At 36.5% G+C, this 15976-nt stretch overlaps 1 protein-coding gene across 2 annotated transcripts in view; it reads left to right on the forward strand.

Moving 5' to 3' along the window:
- Positions 1-15976, forward strand: part of CAMSAP1 (calmodulin regulated spectrin associated protein 1) — a 37131-nt gene that overhangs the window by 18698 nt on the left and 2457 nt on the right. Inside the window, exons 3-18 of one of the 2 annotated variants that reach the window (XM_050907983.1) lie at positions 554-816; positions 1008-1169; positions 2012-2092; positions 3079-3111; positions 6642-6783; positions 7754-7893; positions 7991-8087; positions 8499-8676; positions 9404-9498; positions 10302-10386; positions 10760-13196; positions 14456-14592; positions 14683-14891; positions 14978-15080; positions 15451-15566; positions 15805-15923. In XM_050907983.1, the coding sequence (XP_050763940.1) occupies positions 554-816; positions 1008-1169; positions 2012-2092; positions 3079-3111; positions 6642-6783; positions 7754-7893; positions 7991-8087; positions 8499-8676; positions 9404-9498; positions 10302-10386; positions 10760-13196; positions 14456-14592; positions 14683-14891; positions 14978-15080; positions 15451-15566; positions 15805-15923 (4397 nt within the window). The remainder of the gene's footprint in view (positions 1-553; positions 817-1007; positions 1170-2011; positions 2093-3078; positions 3112-6641; positions 6784-7753; positions 7894-7990; positions 8088-8498; positions 8677-9403; positions 9499-10301; positions 10387-10759; positions 13197-14455; positions 14593-14682; positions 14892-14977; positions 15081-15450; positions 15567-15804; positions 15924-15976) is intronic. The other variant, XM_050907984.1, reaches the window with a different exon arrangement.

A 15976-nucleotide genomic window follows, 5' to 3' on the forward strand; every position in this document is an offset into this window, starting at 1 on the left:
GGATATTGCTTGAAGTAGCTGTAAATTTTGCTTTGAAGATATATATATACTTTGCTCATCTGATACACAGAGCATTTTAGCCTGTGATCTAAGTAAATGATTTTTAATTCAAAAGAAAATTAAAATACTGATAATATGCACTAATCAGTAGAGGTGATAGTGTATCATTCTGATTAAGCTGGGTCTTATTCAAGGAAACAACTAGAGATGCTTAGAGGACAGTGGGACTTTTGTGCGTGTTGAAGTGCTTTCTTGAAAGGGACTCTAGTATCTTGAGAAAGCTAACTGGTAACGTATAGGATTTTTACTGAAGTATGTATATGGCAGGAGCCAATTATGTATGCTTTACTTAATTAAAATTTAAGCACGAAGACCTATTGAAAACCATTTGCAATATGTAACTGCAGACTTAATTACATTCAGTATTTTTTGTGCTTGATTTTTTTTGTTCTTTCATACGCTATCTTTGAATTAAAGTAAAAATGTTTACTTTTGTTTATAACTGATGCCACTTACTGGTGCCACTTGTTGAAACTTTTCTTCGTTGTTTCAGATAACGTCCCAGAGGAGCTGAAGGACCCATTTTACATAGATCAGTATGAGCAAGAACATATTAAACCACCCGTCATCAAGCTGCTGCTGTCCAGCGAGCTGTACTGCCGTGTCTGTAGCCTCATTCTGAAGGGGGATCAGGTGGCTGCTCTGCAGGGACACCAGTCAGTGATCCAGGCTCTGTCTCGAAAAGGGATTTACGTCATGGAGAGCGATGATACACCTGTGTCTGAGTCGGATCTGGGCTGTGCACCAATCAAAATGGTTAGCTTAATTAAATCCACCTAATGATCTTCTTTTTATTTAACACTATTGAAAATAGTTAATGGAATGAAGAGCTCTTAATTTCTAGGTCACTAACCTCAGGAATTTTTCATGTTAAATACAGTTAGAATATATAATTTTTTTTTCGTAAAGGATTTTATTTTTCAATACTCATTGTTTTCTTCTTTTAGAGTTCTCATATGGCAATGATTGATGCTCTTATGATGGCCTATACTGTGGAAATGATCAGCATTGAAAAGGTGGTTGCTAGCGTCAAGCGTTTCTCTACATTCAGTGCCTCAAAAGAACTGCCCTATGATTTGGAGGATGCAATGGTTTTCTGGATTAACAAGGTAAAATTTACTTTGAGAAAAGCGTGCCTGTTTCTTATTGTCACTTTTCAGATTTTTTTAAAAAGGTTCTGATGAGTGTCTTCCTTCCATCTTTCTTACCTGTGCATTTCTATCATCTTTTCCACTTCAGATGAAGAGAACTGCTTTAATTACTGTGTTGTTACTTGTTACCTCAAGTCCAGTGGTAGTTGGGTATAATATCCTCCTAATACAGATTATTATTAATGGTATTTGATTCCCTTATTACTGCAACGTATTCTAGTTTTGTCTTCTTGCTTGGCTTCCCAAGGTTTCCATATGCATTGGGAAAAAGAATCAGACTAGCAGGGAAATGCAATTTCTTTTTCTTAGGGATGCTGTAATAAAGCTGGTAAATTTTTCAAGGCAAATTTTGAAATAAAGAAGATAATTAAGAACTAAATTAGGAAAACTGTAGAAATTGTGTTATTTTCAGACAAGTTGCTATGAGGATTTTTTTTTAGGTGAAGCACTGTTTCATGTTAAATAACAGGATAGACTTAATTCCGACTAGCTTGAATACATTTCACAGAAATACTGAAACTTTTCAAAGGGTAGAGGTTACGTAACTGAAACCCTTTCGAGTGACAACAGAGTCATATTCCAAAGAGAATGTCTCCTTGGCAAACACAAGATTCTCTTGTTGTGATTATAGCTACTGCTAATAAGAGAGTTGGTCTTGAAAAATGTTGTAACACATTATTCTCTGAACTTTTTATGTTTGTAGACTGGATTGACCATTAAGTAAGGGGAGGAAGAAGACTTAACTTGTGGAAACACATATTTAGATGTATTTTAATATCTTCTATGCTATGCCCTTTTAGGTGAACCTTAAAATGAGAGAGATAACAGAGAAAGAGATTAAATTAAAACAGCAACTAATGGAAAGTCCAGGGCACCAAAAGGTAAAACAAATTTGTCTTCAGTTGTGATTTTGTGTATTGCTGATTAATGGATTTAAATACAAACATCTCAGTATTTTCTTTGTCAGAGAAATGCGAGGCATCCAGTCCTCGAAAATCCTGAGATTTTGCGCATGCCATTTTTTTTGCGTCTATCATCAGTGCCCTTCCGTACCTTTCAAGCCCACTGGTATCTTCTGACTTTCCATTAATTTTCAGTTGGACTAAAATAACTTGTTTCAACTTAAAATAACTTGTATCAGCTTTACATGGGTAAATATGACTCAGCTTTCACAGCACAAAATATATATTATATATTTTGAAAGCTCTTGGGGCATATTCATTTTGCATGGGTTAATTGTCTAATGTATATTCAGAGGCTTATTCAAGTTCTGCCTAGTAAGCATACTCTTGGCATTCAAATGTTATATGTGTCTGTAGTTTTTTCCACCTTTTTCCCTTGAAAGTATATCACAATGCACTAACATTGCAAAACATAGTACACTTTCATTTCTGGAGAATGTAAAATAGATCTTTCTCAAACATAATGTATATCAGCTCTCTGAGCTCCCAATTTATGATTTGATGAAGCCTTAAGAAAAACTTCTGAGTTCTTTCCTCCAATTGGCATTGCTGTGCAAAGGGGATAAAAGTGTGACATGAACGAGGCACAATTGTTTAACTTTCATGTTAGTGGCAAAGGTTTTTTATGTGCTTTTTATGTAAAATGATATCCTTCAATGATAAGGGGCTAAAGAGCTGTTTAATTTAGAAATTGATGCATGATTTGAAGGATCCCTTTAACTATTTGACTCTCTATTGACTTTTGGGTCCCATTTTAATGTTTTAAAATCTAAATTTCTAGGCTACAACCCCTCTAAAATATGAAAGTGTTTATTGCTGAAGTGCATTTAAGTATTACTGCTTTTAACTTGCGTTGCTGATGTTCCTTTCCTATTCCTACGTTCCTTTCCTTGCTTCCTGAGCAGTCTCCTTCCAAATGGTATTGGAAATTAGTACCTGTAAGTGAACTACTTTTACACCAGTTGTCATCCACAAAATCATGGCTTTTAAAATTTCTTCAGAGTGTTTGCTTCCATTACAATGCTTCGTAGATGGTCTTTGGAGAAAAAAAAAAACCACCAAACAAACTGTGTAACCTTTTGGGTCATCAGGCTTAGTTTTCATAACATGATTTTTGCATACTGTACAGCATATAGCATAATCACTTTACAGCATTTCAAAATTGTTTCCACAGAGCAGGAGTGAGGGATATGGAGTAGCAGCAAAAAACTAGAAAATTAACAACAGTTGATATGGTTGCATTTACTATTTTTGTTGTAAGTAGGCAATTATCACAGCACTAAGGTGATATAAAAGCTGGTCGGTTTAAATGGTTGCTTAATCTTTGAATCCGTAGTTAAGATACTCAGATGTTTGCAGTCGTTCTTTAAATAATGCTCTTGCACTGCTCTTGCACCTGCTCTTGCACAGGTTTGTAAATCTGTCAAAACCAGAACACCGCTATTCATTGAGATGGGGTTAGAAGATTTGACAAACCAGTTTGGACACATTATGACAGTTGCTGGAATTGTATGCTAAAGTAATGAGACTGAAGCTGGCATAATGGGAGGAAAGACAGTTTACATGTTAGAACAAAATACTTATTTTCTTTATGGTGAAGTGTGAAAATGGAATATCAATTCCACTATATATTAAAAAAAATAATAAAATTGTACTTCTAGTATACAAGCCTGCTTTCTTTTGGCTGAGTTTCCTGGTTTTATTTCAACTTGCAGAGATTTTTCTTTGTTCCTTTGCTTTCCTTAGCCTTGATACCCTTTCTCCTGCACTTGCTGGATTTGATGTTTTTCATTTTCTCTCTGGGAAGATGAGAGCTGTTGTCTTGCTTGCAAATTCCAAAGAGCAGTGCACTTGGAAAAGGTGGGCGTGATCGGGCCGTCACCTGTCCCCACAATCTCTCTGCCTTTCCACAGAGAGCTCAGTCCCACTCCTCTGCCTCATAATCTTTTTATTTGTTTGAACCACGTGTATGGACCGCAGTAAAAACTTTAAATATCTGAAATAAAGGAAATTCGAGTGGGGAGCTGCAGGCTAATAAAATCTGTGACAGAGCCCTGTCTTCCAGCCTCGTTTAATGACCTGCGCCCAGTATGTAATGAAGTACCGACCTACTGCTTATCACTTACCTTCTAGTGTGCTTAAGGATTGCATCTGCATTTGAGGCATACATTTGATAGCCTTTTGAGGAAGTTGAGTAGGTTTAGGTTTTGTTTAGAGACAACTGGGTGAGAGTAGAAGAAACTACAGGAATGGAATTGACTTGCAGGTTATCATTGAGCAAGTTGGTGGTAAAGGAAGGAGTAAATAGAGGTTATCTCACTGCTAGTCCAGTACCACTTAGATTATACTGGTTTACTGACAGATTTTGCAGTCTCCATAGTAGTTGCCACACTGTGTCACTTCTGTATTTCTTTTTTCTTTTGTGATTTTTTTTTTTTTTTAAACAGAATTATCTCTATTTCAGTAGCACCCATTTCTGCACTTTAATGCATACAAATGTCATTAATTGTATGCATGGGCGGGGGGGAACAAACCACAAGACTTGGCTTAGAATATAAGAAAGAATTCAGAATTTTCAGTATAAAAGACTGAAAGGTTAAGAGAATAATAGTTGAGCAAAAAATAAGGAATTAGATTAAGTCCATGAAAAACCTCTTTGATGATAAACTTGTGGGTTTTTCACCAAAGCTAAAATAAACAAGGAATTCTTATAGATTTTAGTTCTCAGTATTGACTGTAGTTGGTTTAAATTCCATTTAAGCCTATTGGAAAGGAAATATTTGTATCTACTTTAAATACAGGAGGAATTAAAGTTTAAAAAGAAATTTCTGAAGTTTGTCTTTAATAAGCTTACTTCGCTAAGTGGATAAATGATGAACCTTTTAAGCTAACCAGTTCACCTTAGTGTGCATACTTATTTTATCAGACTTGATGACCACATTTCCAGTGCATAATGGATGTTGCTAATGCATTTGATTTGTTTCTTGTTTGAATAACCACCGTCGTATATCTAACTATTTCTTTTTGTGTAAGCCTGATCTGATGCATGCCATATCGCACTGCATGCTGGAACCAGTGGAATATGCTCGTGTGGTACAGTATGATTCACATTCCATTACATATTTGTGGAGTGCTCCAGGCTGGGGAAAAAAACAATTTGCACCTGGTATAAGGACAGGAAAAATAGCATTAGCATATAGAGATAGCTTTTAGAGTTACTTGCCTTTGCCAGGGAAACTTAACATAACATGTTCATATTTGTGCAAAATAAATAAATGAAACTGGTTCTTATTACTCTGATTATAAGTGATCTTCGTTCCTCTGAACAGATTTTTTTCTCAGCCTGTGCCATCCTAAATTGACACATATGAGTACGTGTGTGTTTGTGTAGAGAGCTTTCCCACGTTGTCTTGGAAAGTGTATGATACCATTGGTAAAATCCAACTTTCCTCTGATGATTAAATACATTCTCTGTATATCTGCATGTTAGGTCAGCACATCAGTCAAGATAGTTTGTTAAATGCTAAGTGATATTACTGCACTAAAGTGTAAAAGGAATCTTTTTCCAACACTGAAAGGTATTTCTGATAGGCTCTGTAATGTATTGTTCTTTTGCTTGCCTCATCGCTTTGCTGCTGAAACTTAGGTACAGCCTTCTAGTCTAGCTAGCATGTGGATGCTTAGCAAATATCAACACTAAAACTTTTCTTGCAAAAATTGCAAGAAGCAATGCCAAGATTTGTTCTTTAGTTGACTGGCTTTAGCTACTGTTCAGCTATGCTCCAAATTCCATGAGGGCTAGGAGGTGGTTTGCAGAAGAGTTTGATATTGATCTATAGTGAAATCAAGGAGAGTTTTGCCGTTGATTTAAAAGGCCTACTTGCTCCTCTTGCTGACCATTTTTGGAAAAGGCCATGTTTTTTTCTTTTGCACGACATGAGTATTATGTGCTGGCTTGCCAGACATACGATGTTCTGAATCTCTCTGAGAGAACTTTGCTGTCTGTGGACACGATGGCAAGTCTGTGGATGTAGGTAACGTATGAGAAATCACTAGCTCATCTGAATTATTTTTTGCTGTGTTTTGTTTTGTTTTTCCCAAGCTTTTAAGTGTTTTCATGTAGTTATCTGTGTCTCTTTCTTTGGATCTGCTGCATTCATGCATCTGTGTGGAAGGATTTTGACTTAAATTGCTTGTAATAAGTTAAAATGTGTGAATGAAGCTAGGAATTCAGCAGCACGGATTGCTTCCAGATATGAGGAGAATGATTAAAAGGGAAGCACCGTATTCTTCAGAATTGGCTTCCATTGAGAGAAAAGTATAACCTCGTAAATTGTTTTTGACTTAGAGCAGAATGCTGTAAAGGATCCACCGTAAAGAGTTTTCAGCGCTTAACAAAAATTCCTTTTTTTTTTTTTTTTTTTTTATTTTTGTTAGCATCACATGAACACTTGTCTTCTTTTGTTAGGTGCGTTACCGAAGAGACCATCTTTCAAGCAGGCAATTACCTTACTTTCCTTTGCTTGAAGATTTGATGAAAGATGGTAGCGATGGTGCTGCTCTTCTAGCTGTGATACACTATTATTGTCCAGAGCAAATGAAACTAGATGGTATGTAATAAAGGTTTCTAAAAAAACAAAAAATTTCTTCAATCTTCGAAAGTTGAACTAGAAATACATTATCAAATGAAAATGCGACACATGTTCTAGGTAGTGGACTACAGCAAGTTAGAGGCAGGTCACATACGGAATCTGCATCAGTGTATTTAAAAAGCAACCTCTCTTTGATTTTGGTTTTTTACTTACTGTATTTAGAATGCTCTGCTCTGTATATTATGAGCTACAAAAGAATCCTTCCTTTTATAGATCTAGATGATATGGCTTTCTTTGTTCAAATAACTGAGCTTGGTTTCAACAGACCACAAAGAAGGAATACATGTCCACTACTGTTAGCTGATAATTTTTATGTTCTTCTGTACGAGTACATAATTTGACATTTTAAAATCTAGATTTTAAAATAGTTTCTCCCAGTCTTCAGCAATTGTCACTCTTCAGCAGATCAAACATGAGTTCACTTTCCCAGAAAATGTTTTTCTTAATAATTTAATGTCATTGTTGCACTGAACTTCTACAAATCAACATTTTTGTGTTGGTTTTTAAATTCTCAGATATGTTGTACCTTGCAGAGCTCCTGAATGGTTTCAGAAGGAACCAGCACTGTGAATCCTAGGAGTAACCTTTTATTATTTGCAAATCAAGATGTCTGTTTTTAATTGCTTTTGTATTTTGTCATTATGTGTGTTCTTTGTAGCCTGCTTACCTTTTCTGTTGCTGTGATAGACAGAATCCTATATGGATTCTAAAATGAATGCAAAATTGATACAGTTTTATCTGTGTTTTTCTTTCTCCTTTTCCTATCCCTCTGGTACTTAACAGGTAGAGAAATGTCACTGGTAGCCAATAAATATTAAATGATGGTGTATAAGCAGTCTGTGAAGTTTGTGTATGTAGTGTTTCTGTTAATTGTGGATGGAAGTTTAATTCATTAGAATAGTGTCATAACTCTTTCTCACCTTTCTAGATATTTGTTTGAAGGAGGTAACTTCAATTGCAGACAGCCTCTATAATATTCAACTTTTGAGAGAATTCTCAAATGAATATCTAAACAAATGTTTTTACCTCACATTGGAGGACATGTTATATGCTCCTTTGGTTTTAAAGGTAAGAAACATAATGAAGGATATATTTTTAAATAAAATGTGGGTAAATCGTAAGTGTTTTGTTATTGAGGTATGTTTTTTCTTTTTTCCTGTTTTAGCCTAACGTCATGGTATTCATTGCTGAACTCTTCTGGTGGTTTGAGAATGTCAAACCAGACTTTGTACAACCAAGAGATATTCAGGAAATAAAAGATGGTAAGTTTTTAACTCTTGATAGATTTTAGCATGTTATTTAAAATACTTACATTACAGTGAAACTGTTGCACAGCGGTGTTTCCTTTGGAGTTTTCTTTCTATCCAAACTTTCTGCTTGCTGGGGGTCTTTGAAAGCAGTAAAAGTGGAAAGGAAGTTAGTCCTAGATCCCCTTGAGTTCTGATTTTTTGAATGAGATAGGTAATTTTTTCCCTAAAACTGCTAATTATTTACTTGTAACTTTCTTTCCATTAAGGTCACCATAAGATACATATTTTAAAGACTAGTACTTAAGGTTTCATTTTAGTGTTGTGTCATAAAGTTTCCATTCTAAAGTACTGCAACCTTCCTGTTCTGTTTTGTTATTTCAATGGCTAGTGTAAGTTGTGTTAATGTTATAAATATATGCACAGTTAAAACAGTGTTGCAGCAGAAGAGCAGTCGTCCACCTGTTCCTATTTCCAATGCAACTAAGCGAAGTTTCATGGCTAGCCCTGCTAGTACAAGTCCAGCAGACTTGCAGCCCTCGGCTCAGACAGGCCCTGAAGCTTGCAATAGATACTACCTGCACCCTGAGGAGCCTGACTATCTGTAAGTCTGTTTTCATGTTGTTTAGAGTAATCTTCTTCCATTTATGCTTCCATTTGGATAACCTAGGAATTTCTGCTGCTAAATGTTCTGATTTTGCTACAAACTGAGTGAATTTGAGTTGTGTGCAGTCAGTCTCTAAAATGTTCTCAATTCTCAAGTTCAAAGAAACACTTTGCACTGTTATATTTGATCTTTGTTTGGCAAATGCCAATAACCCCCGCCAGGAAATGTCACCATTGCATGATAGAAGAAGTTAGTCTAATTTCTATTTTGAAAAAAATGTGAAACATGAAAACTGTTCAAGCAGCTCATCTTTACTAGCCGTATTCTATAAATGATGACAGGAAAACAAACTTAAATAGGGTCTAATGTACAAGAAGGTTAGCGACAAGGTTTTTCAGCTGACCTAAGTTTGATGGCAACCAATAAGTTATTTCAACCTTTACTTTGTCTCTAATGTACTATTTACATAAGCTACATTTTAAATCTGCTGTATTTAGAAAGTTAAACAGTTTGATTTCAGGTAGTAGGTTTACTTTTATATTGTTACATGTGAAAACCTTTTCTTCTCCTTAAGTAACTTCTTTAACATTAAAATTAATGTTATATTATTGTGTTTTAAAGAGGATGGGGGTAACTATTACCAGTGTAACTTCGCAACTATATAATTTTTCTCATTATAGAAAAAAAATTGTTGTAGTAATGAATTTTTGCTTTTCTGAATTAGTGGCAAAGGAGGAAGCCCTGCCTTTAGCCCTTCCCATCCACTGCTCCCTTTGAGACAAAAGCAACAAAAATCTTTACAGGGAGAAGACAGCCCTGGTAAGTCTACCTTGAATTTGCATTTCAACAGGCAATGACCATCAATGTCAATACAGCAACGAATAAAAATATAAGTTCATATATGTGAATGATCTAAAATTGAATTAAACTGCAGTCAGCCGAGTGGTAAGCATGTTTAGTTTGAGTAAATCATCTTTGTTTGCATTCAAAGATGTTAAAGATCTTTTAAGAAAGTTACTGGATTTTAAAAATTTTTTTCTCTCACAAATGAGTTTATTTCTCAGAATCTCAAGTGCAAGAATTTAAGACTAATAATGTCAGTTTTGTGAAAAGAAAGGAAAAAGCCACTTGTCCAATGTTCATAAAACTAGCAAAAGTCTTAAGAAGTAAGATTGTCATCCAGAATGACAAACTCTCTCTAATACTTGACAGATTTTGCCTAAACATTTTTTTAATTACTGAAAACCTAGGTTTTCAGACTTACCCAGAGATGCTCAGAATTTCTTTTCTTTTGTCAGCTGAGGTACCAACCAAACATTCCAACTGCTTAGGCTCTAACAACATGCAGCAAGGACACTTTTTTTTAAAGGTTGGGGGGCTGACAAGGAAAGCAAATTAAACAGTTTAATGTTTGGAAATCCAAAAGTCAGAGATGTATGTGTGGTCACTTTTAATTGTATTTTTTTCAGGCTTTGACTGTCTGTCTTTGGGTAATATTTCAGCAAATCTGTTTTCTGCTGCCATCTCTTGGTGAAAGAGTTTATTATGTTTGCTATTAAATAAAGTAAAAGTGCTAGTTTAAAGACCGTTTCTAAACTGTTAACAATTTAAAAATATTTCAGGTCATCGGCATCGTTCTAATTCTCTGACCCGTGTTGACGGGCAACCACGAGGTTCAGTTCTTGCATGGCCAGAGAGGAAACCCAGGTAACAGATGCATTTTAAGTATTACCGTACTGTTTAATGGAAGGATACTGTGACAATTTCATTGTAGTAATGTGGTATCGCTTCCTTAGAACTGGACCGAGAGTCGCTTAATTTTGTTTTCTTTTAATGTACGTTTTCAGAGATGACTGATTTTAGGGTTGCAATTGGAAAGACTTTAAACGTGGTTTTCAGTAATCACTGTTGAAAATTGAAGTATCTGAAGCTGCTATTTAGTATTGCTGGTCACTTTTGATACAGCATACATTTTTCAAATGGAGCAAAAATTTTATATCTGTCTATATCATGGTCCTTAGTTCAATGAATTGTAACTTTTTGTGCTTAAGCGTGAGTAGACTATTCTTATCTTTTCTAGGCCTCTGTCTCAGCCAACACCATTTGCTCTTCATCATTCTGCCAGTAGTGATGTGGACCCTGGGTCTGGTGATAGCATTAGTCTGGCTAGATCAATCAGCAAAGACAGTCTTGCTTCAAACATTGTTAATGTAACTCCAAAAAATCAGCCCCATCCTCCATCAGTGAAAACTAACGGGAAGAGTTTGCTGAACAATGTTGAAATCGAGGATGAAGATGAAGAGCTTATTGCAATAATCAGATCTGAAGAAAGGCCAAACCGTGGTGACCTTGAATTGCAGAATGCGTCAGCCAGGGTGCCTAGCATAGTTGCAACTGCATGGTCTCCAAAAACGAATAGCGAGACTTCAGAAAGCAAACCAGACAGTTTTTACTTGGAGCCTTTAATGCCTGCCATTCTAAAACCAGCAAAGGAAAAACAGATAATCAATAAAGAGGAAGAATGTGGGGAGGGGAAACAAAGGAGTTTTACAACAAAGAGATTAAATGAAGGACACTTGCCTTTGATCCGCAAGAAAACAAGTAGCAGTCATGGTGAGCATGACCTCAATAGGACTTTTACTCCGATTTCTAGTTCTGATTTCACTCCAGTTGCAGATCCTAGTACTGCAGATTCAGTGGCACTGGTGGAGGCAGGTTTAGAAGCTTCCAGACCTTTGGCTAGTAGCAGTTTCGATCCTTCCACTCAGGAGCTATCCCCTGGAGGATTTTTTCTTCATGCTGCTAAATCTGATGATGATATAGCAAGTAAAGTCAATGTAAGTTATGTGAAAAGTCTCAATTCGCATGTTCCGGATACTACATGGACTATGGTGAGACAGGACTCTGATTCAGATCTCTTAGACATAGAAGATGCTGAACAGGATTTGGTAGTCATAGACGACCATCCTATAGTCACTAAATACATTGGTGAGGAAGAATCTGCAAAATTGCAAGAAGATATGAAGGTAAAAGAACATGAAGATAAGGATGATGCTAGTGGACGTTCCAGCCCGTGTTTGAGTACAATTTCTCAAGTTAGCAGTGTGTCAATGACTAGTGGGAGTGTCCGAATGACCAACTTCGCAGAACGAAAGCTTCAGAGACTTAATAGCTATGAAACAAAGTCCAGCACAAGTAGTTCACAAAAGACCACACCAGATGGATCAGAAAGCTGCCCAGCACCACTAACCACATGGAAACAAAAGCGAGAACAAAGCCCCAACAGACAAAATAAAGATAACGTTAATCTTTTAGCTTCTGAACTGGTGCAGCTTCATATGCAGTTGGAAGAGAAACGAAGGGCAATAGAAGCTCAGAAGAAGAAGATGGAAGCGTTATCGGCAAGGCAGCGACTAAAATTGGGCAAGGCAGCTTTCTTGCATGTTGTTAAAAAAGGGAAATCTCCTGATGCTCCACAACCTCTTAAACCAGAACATTTTGCAAAAGAATATTCTCGGCACAATGGTGAAGACTTAGATGAAGTTTCTTTGGGTTCCAAATCTGAGGAGTTTCTTGTGAAAGAGGAGGAGAGAGAGGAAATGCTTAATGATTCTCAAGAAGTAACAAAAGTAAAAATGCAAGAAAGCCTAGCTTTTGCTGAGCAACATAAACCAAAAGACTCTGCTGCTATACATGATTTGGAAAAAAGTAAAATTATTTCTGTTGCCCTCCTGGAAGACAATGTTACTGAAGTGGATATAAATGAATGTGATCTTTCTATTGAAAAACTGAATGAAACAATCAGTACACTTCAGCAGGCGATATTAAAGATTTCTCAGCAACAGGAACTACTTATGAAATCTCCATCCGTGCCATCCCCAGGAACCAGAAGTAACTCTCAGGACCAAAAGGTAAAACCATCGATTCATTTTGTTGAGCCCCTGTCTCCAACTGGAATGAACAGTCTTCGTAAACCGCCTCGATTTGGTCAAGGAAGGAGTCCTCGATCAGGAAGACCAACTGATCTGAAAGTCGCTAAAGACAGACAACAAAATTCAGCACGTGTTAAAACCCCAACACAAAGTGTAGAGACCTTACCACATTTAAGATCATTTCCGTCCAATAGCTTGTCAAAGACACCAACAGAAATTGGCTTGGAAAGTAGTCCTGATCATGGAAGTGGTTCTCAAGAAAAGTGTTTCTTTGATACCTATAGACTTCATGATGAGAGCAATCAACGGGCACTTGTTCTCTCCACCTCCAAAGATGCAAATATTATTTCTGAAATGAGCAAAGAGGTGAATAACAGCTTCAAGGAAACAGGGTTGAATTCTTCTGATGGCTCAGGAAAAGAAAATGTCCCAGTGGATGAGCCACTGAGAAGCAAGGCTAATCTCATTGAAGTAGACTTGTCTGACTTAAAAGCTCCAGATGAAGGAGAGCTTGAAAACCAGGATAGCTCTACGGATATAATTAGTGAAGGTGATCAGAAGTCTGGTGTGGGTTTTTTCTTCAAGGTAAATATATTACCTTCCTATGTTTGGTTGTTGTTACACATTTGCCCAGCATTAGAACTATTTTTGTCCACTTCATTCTTTAGTCTTCTGATGGAACACAGTACATTTTGGTTGCAATATTAGAATTCTAAAAAACTGCATTGGAAAAGAATTGCTTGTGCAGAAAAAAATTTTTGACTTAATGTATGAAATCCTGATAAGAATTTACCGTTTTGAAATCCCAGCATTCTGTGAACCTGTATCAACTGAAAGAAAAAATTCTGTCAGAACACGGGTGTCTAGCAAAAGCCTCCTGAAGAGGTTTTAAAACTTGTCAGGGAGCTGAGAGTCTGAACTGGGGTTTTTTTGGCATTTGCACCCAAATTTCTCCGATTTTGAGCAGCCTAGCAGCCTAAAAGTCAAGGGCTCTAATGGAGAATTTGGTTGTATGGCTGTAGATGCAAGTGAAAGATTAGATGCTTCAGTGCACTGTTGGAAGAAATTACTGGGTTTTATGCAGTTTTCATTTTTGTCCTATAATGGTAGTGTATAGGGCTCATGATGAAAATGCGTTACATTTAAGTAATTTTTCTCATTTTGCAGCGAACTCTGGCTTGGGGAAAGGGTTGTTGTTAAGCTGTTGGGGTTTTTAGTACAGTGGTATTTCTTATATTGTTGGGTTGGATGTTTTTTAAATAATGTGTCTACTCCTAGTGAAGTTCAGAACTGCTATCGGAACATTTAGTATCTTAATTTCTGCTTAGCAATGATTATTGTGGATGCCTCAAATGTGCTGACGTGATGATACTTTTTAAATTTCTCTTTCAAGAAAGTCAAGCTAGATCGTCTCAATCTTGGTGAATTTAACTTCCAGTTTTACATAGTGTGATTAATATTGACTGACTGAAAGGTTATTGTTATGCTGGGGTTATTTGTGCTGTCCATCCTAGCCCACATGGTAGTTGCATTGTACTTTGCAGTTCTAGAAGGTTTTGTGATGATTAAACGTACTTAAAAACAAGTCAGAGTAAGATGAGACCCTTTTTTTCTCCTCACAGACTTAAGGGAACACTAAAACTGTCTCTTAAATTTTTCTTGAGGAACAAAAAGTTCAATACAGTTCTGACTTACACTCATCGATTCTAAAAATGTCAAGATTTCCGAAAGTAATAGCTTAGGTTTTCCTAAAATCTTCCTGGAATCCTCAGCAATCTTGTGATGTCCAGCTTAATATATTTTCTTCTATTCTTTAAAACTCTCTATCCCTATGAATTTTGCAGGATGAACAGAAAGCAGAAGATGAGCTCGCGAAAAAACGTGCCGCGTTCCTTTTGAAACAGCAGCGCAAAGCTGAGGAGGCTCGGATTCGGAAACAGCAGTTGGAGGCTGAAGTTGAACAAAAAAGAGACGAAGCTCGGTAGTAACATGTGGAAAAGAATACTTCTTTTTATCTTCAAGATGAGGAAAACTATTATATGTTGACTTTAATGTTGTGTTTGCTTTTCAGTCGCAAAGCTGAGGAGGACCGAATACGGAAAGAAGAGGAGAAGGCTCGAAGAGAACTTATCAAGCAAGAATATCTGAGGAAAAAACAGCAGCAAATTTTGGAGGAGCAAGGGCTTGGAAAGCCCAAAACAAAGCCCAAAAAACCCAGGCCAAAGTCAGTCCATCGTGAAGAATCTTACAGTGATTCAGGGACAAAGTGTTCTTCCACACGTAAGAATTTTGATTTGTTTACTCTTGCTGAGTCTGCAAATCTGCTTTAACAAAATGATTTTCACATTTTCTCTTTTATTTTGTAGCTGATAATTTGAGCAGTGCTCAGTCTGGTTCCAGTCTTTCTTTGGCCTCGGCAGCAACAACTGAACCTGAAAGTGTACACTCTGGTGGCACGCCATCTCAGAGGTAGAGAGGCTTAATTTTAATTTTTTTATTTTTTACTATGTTATGAAATAGTGTTGGGATTCAGTGTTGTTTGCTTCAGTTCACTGGCATAGAGGCACAATAGTAATTAGTGAATTCACCTTCTATTTTATGTGGCTGCCAACTCCGATGTTCTGTACAAACTTGCAATTTTGTTTTGTTTTCTCCCAAAGGAATAATAGAATTTTGCTTTGATAATCTAGCAGGGAGAATCTGACTGTTTTGGGGGAGGAAAAGGGACAATAGCCTGTTCCATTCAGGGCCAGCAACTGGTGAATTTAAGATTGGAGGGGAAAAAAACAAAATCTTGGCGTATAATTTTTTTTTATCCACCCCCCCCTGCCCCGCCCAGAGTTGAATCAATGGAGTCCTTACCAATACTGAGCAGAAATCCTAGCAGAAACACAGAAAGAGATTGGGAGAACGCTTCAACAGCATCTTCTATTGCTTCAGTGGCAGAATACACAGGTGACTATTTTGTTTTAGTTCGAGCATTTGTTATGAATAACAGGTCATAAAAAGCTGGTGTATTTCATGTGACACGTTATTTTTGAGAAGTTGTCAGGTGTATTTTGTTCTGGTTTATATCTCTAAAAGTAAGTTATTGTAGAAGAGTATTTGAGAGGTTTTTTTCACTTTGATGAATGAAAAATCTTCATGTTCATAAATGTAGGGCGAATAATTTTTACTTGTTTATCTTCCTTAGGTCCAAAATTATTTAAGGAACCCAGCAGCAAATCAAACAAACCTATTATTCACAATGCTATATCTCATTGCTGTCTTGCTGGAAAAGTGAATGAACCACATAAGAATTCAATATTAGAGGTAAACATTAAAATACAAAATTATTAATGCACTCACAATAAAAATGTATCTGT

This window comes from Gymnogyps californianus, chromosome 18 (assembly GCF_018139145.2).
Source record: "Gymnogyps californianus isolate 813 chromosome 18, ASM1813914v2, whole genome shotgun sequence".
Lineage (NCBI taxonomy): Eukaryota > Metazoa > Chordata > Aves > Accipitriformes > Cathartidae > Gymnogyps > Gymnogyps californianus.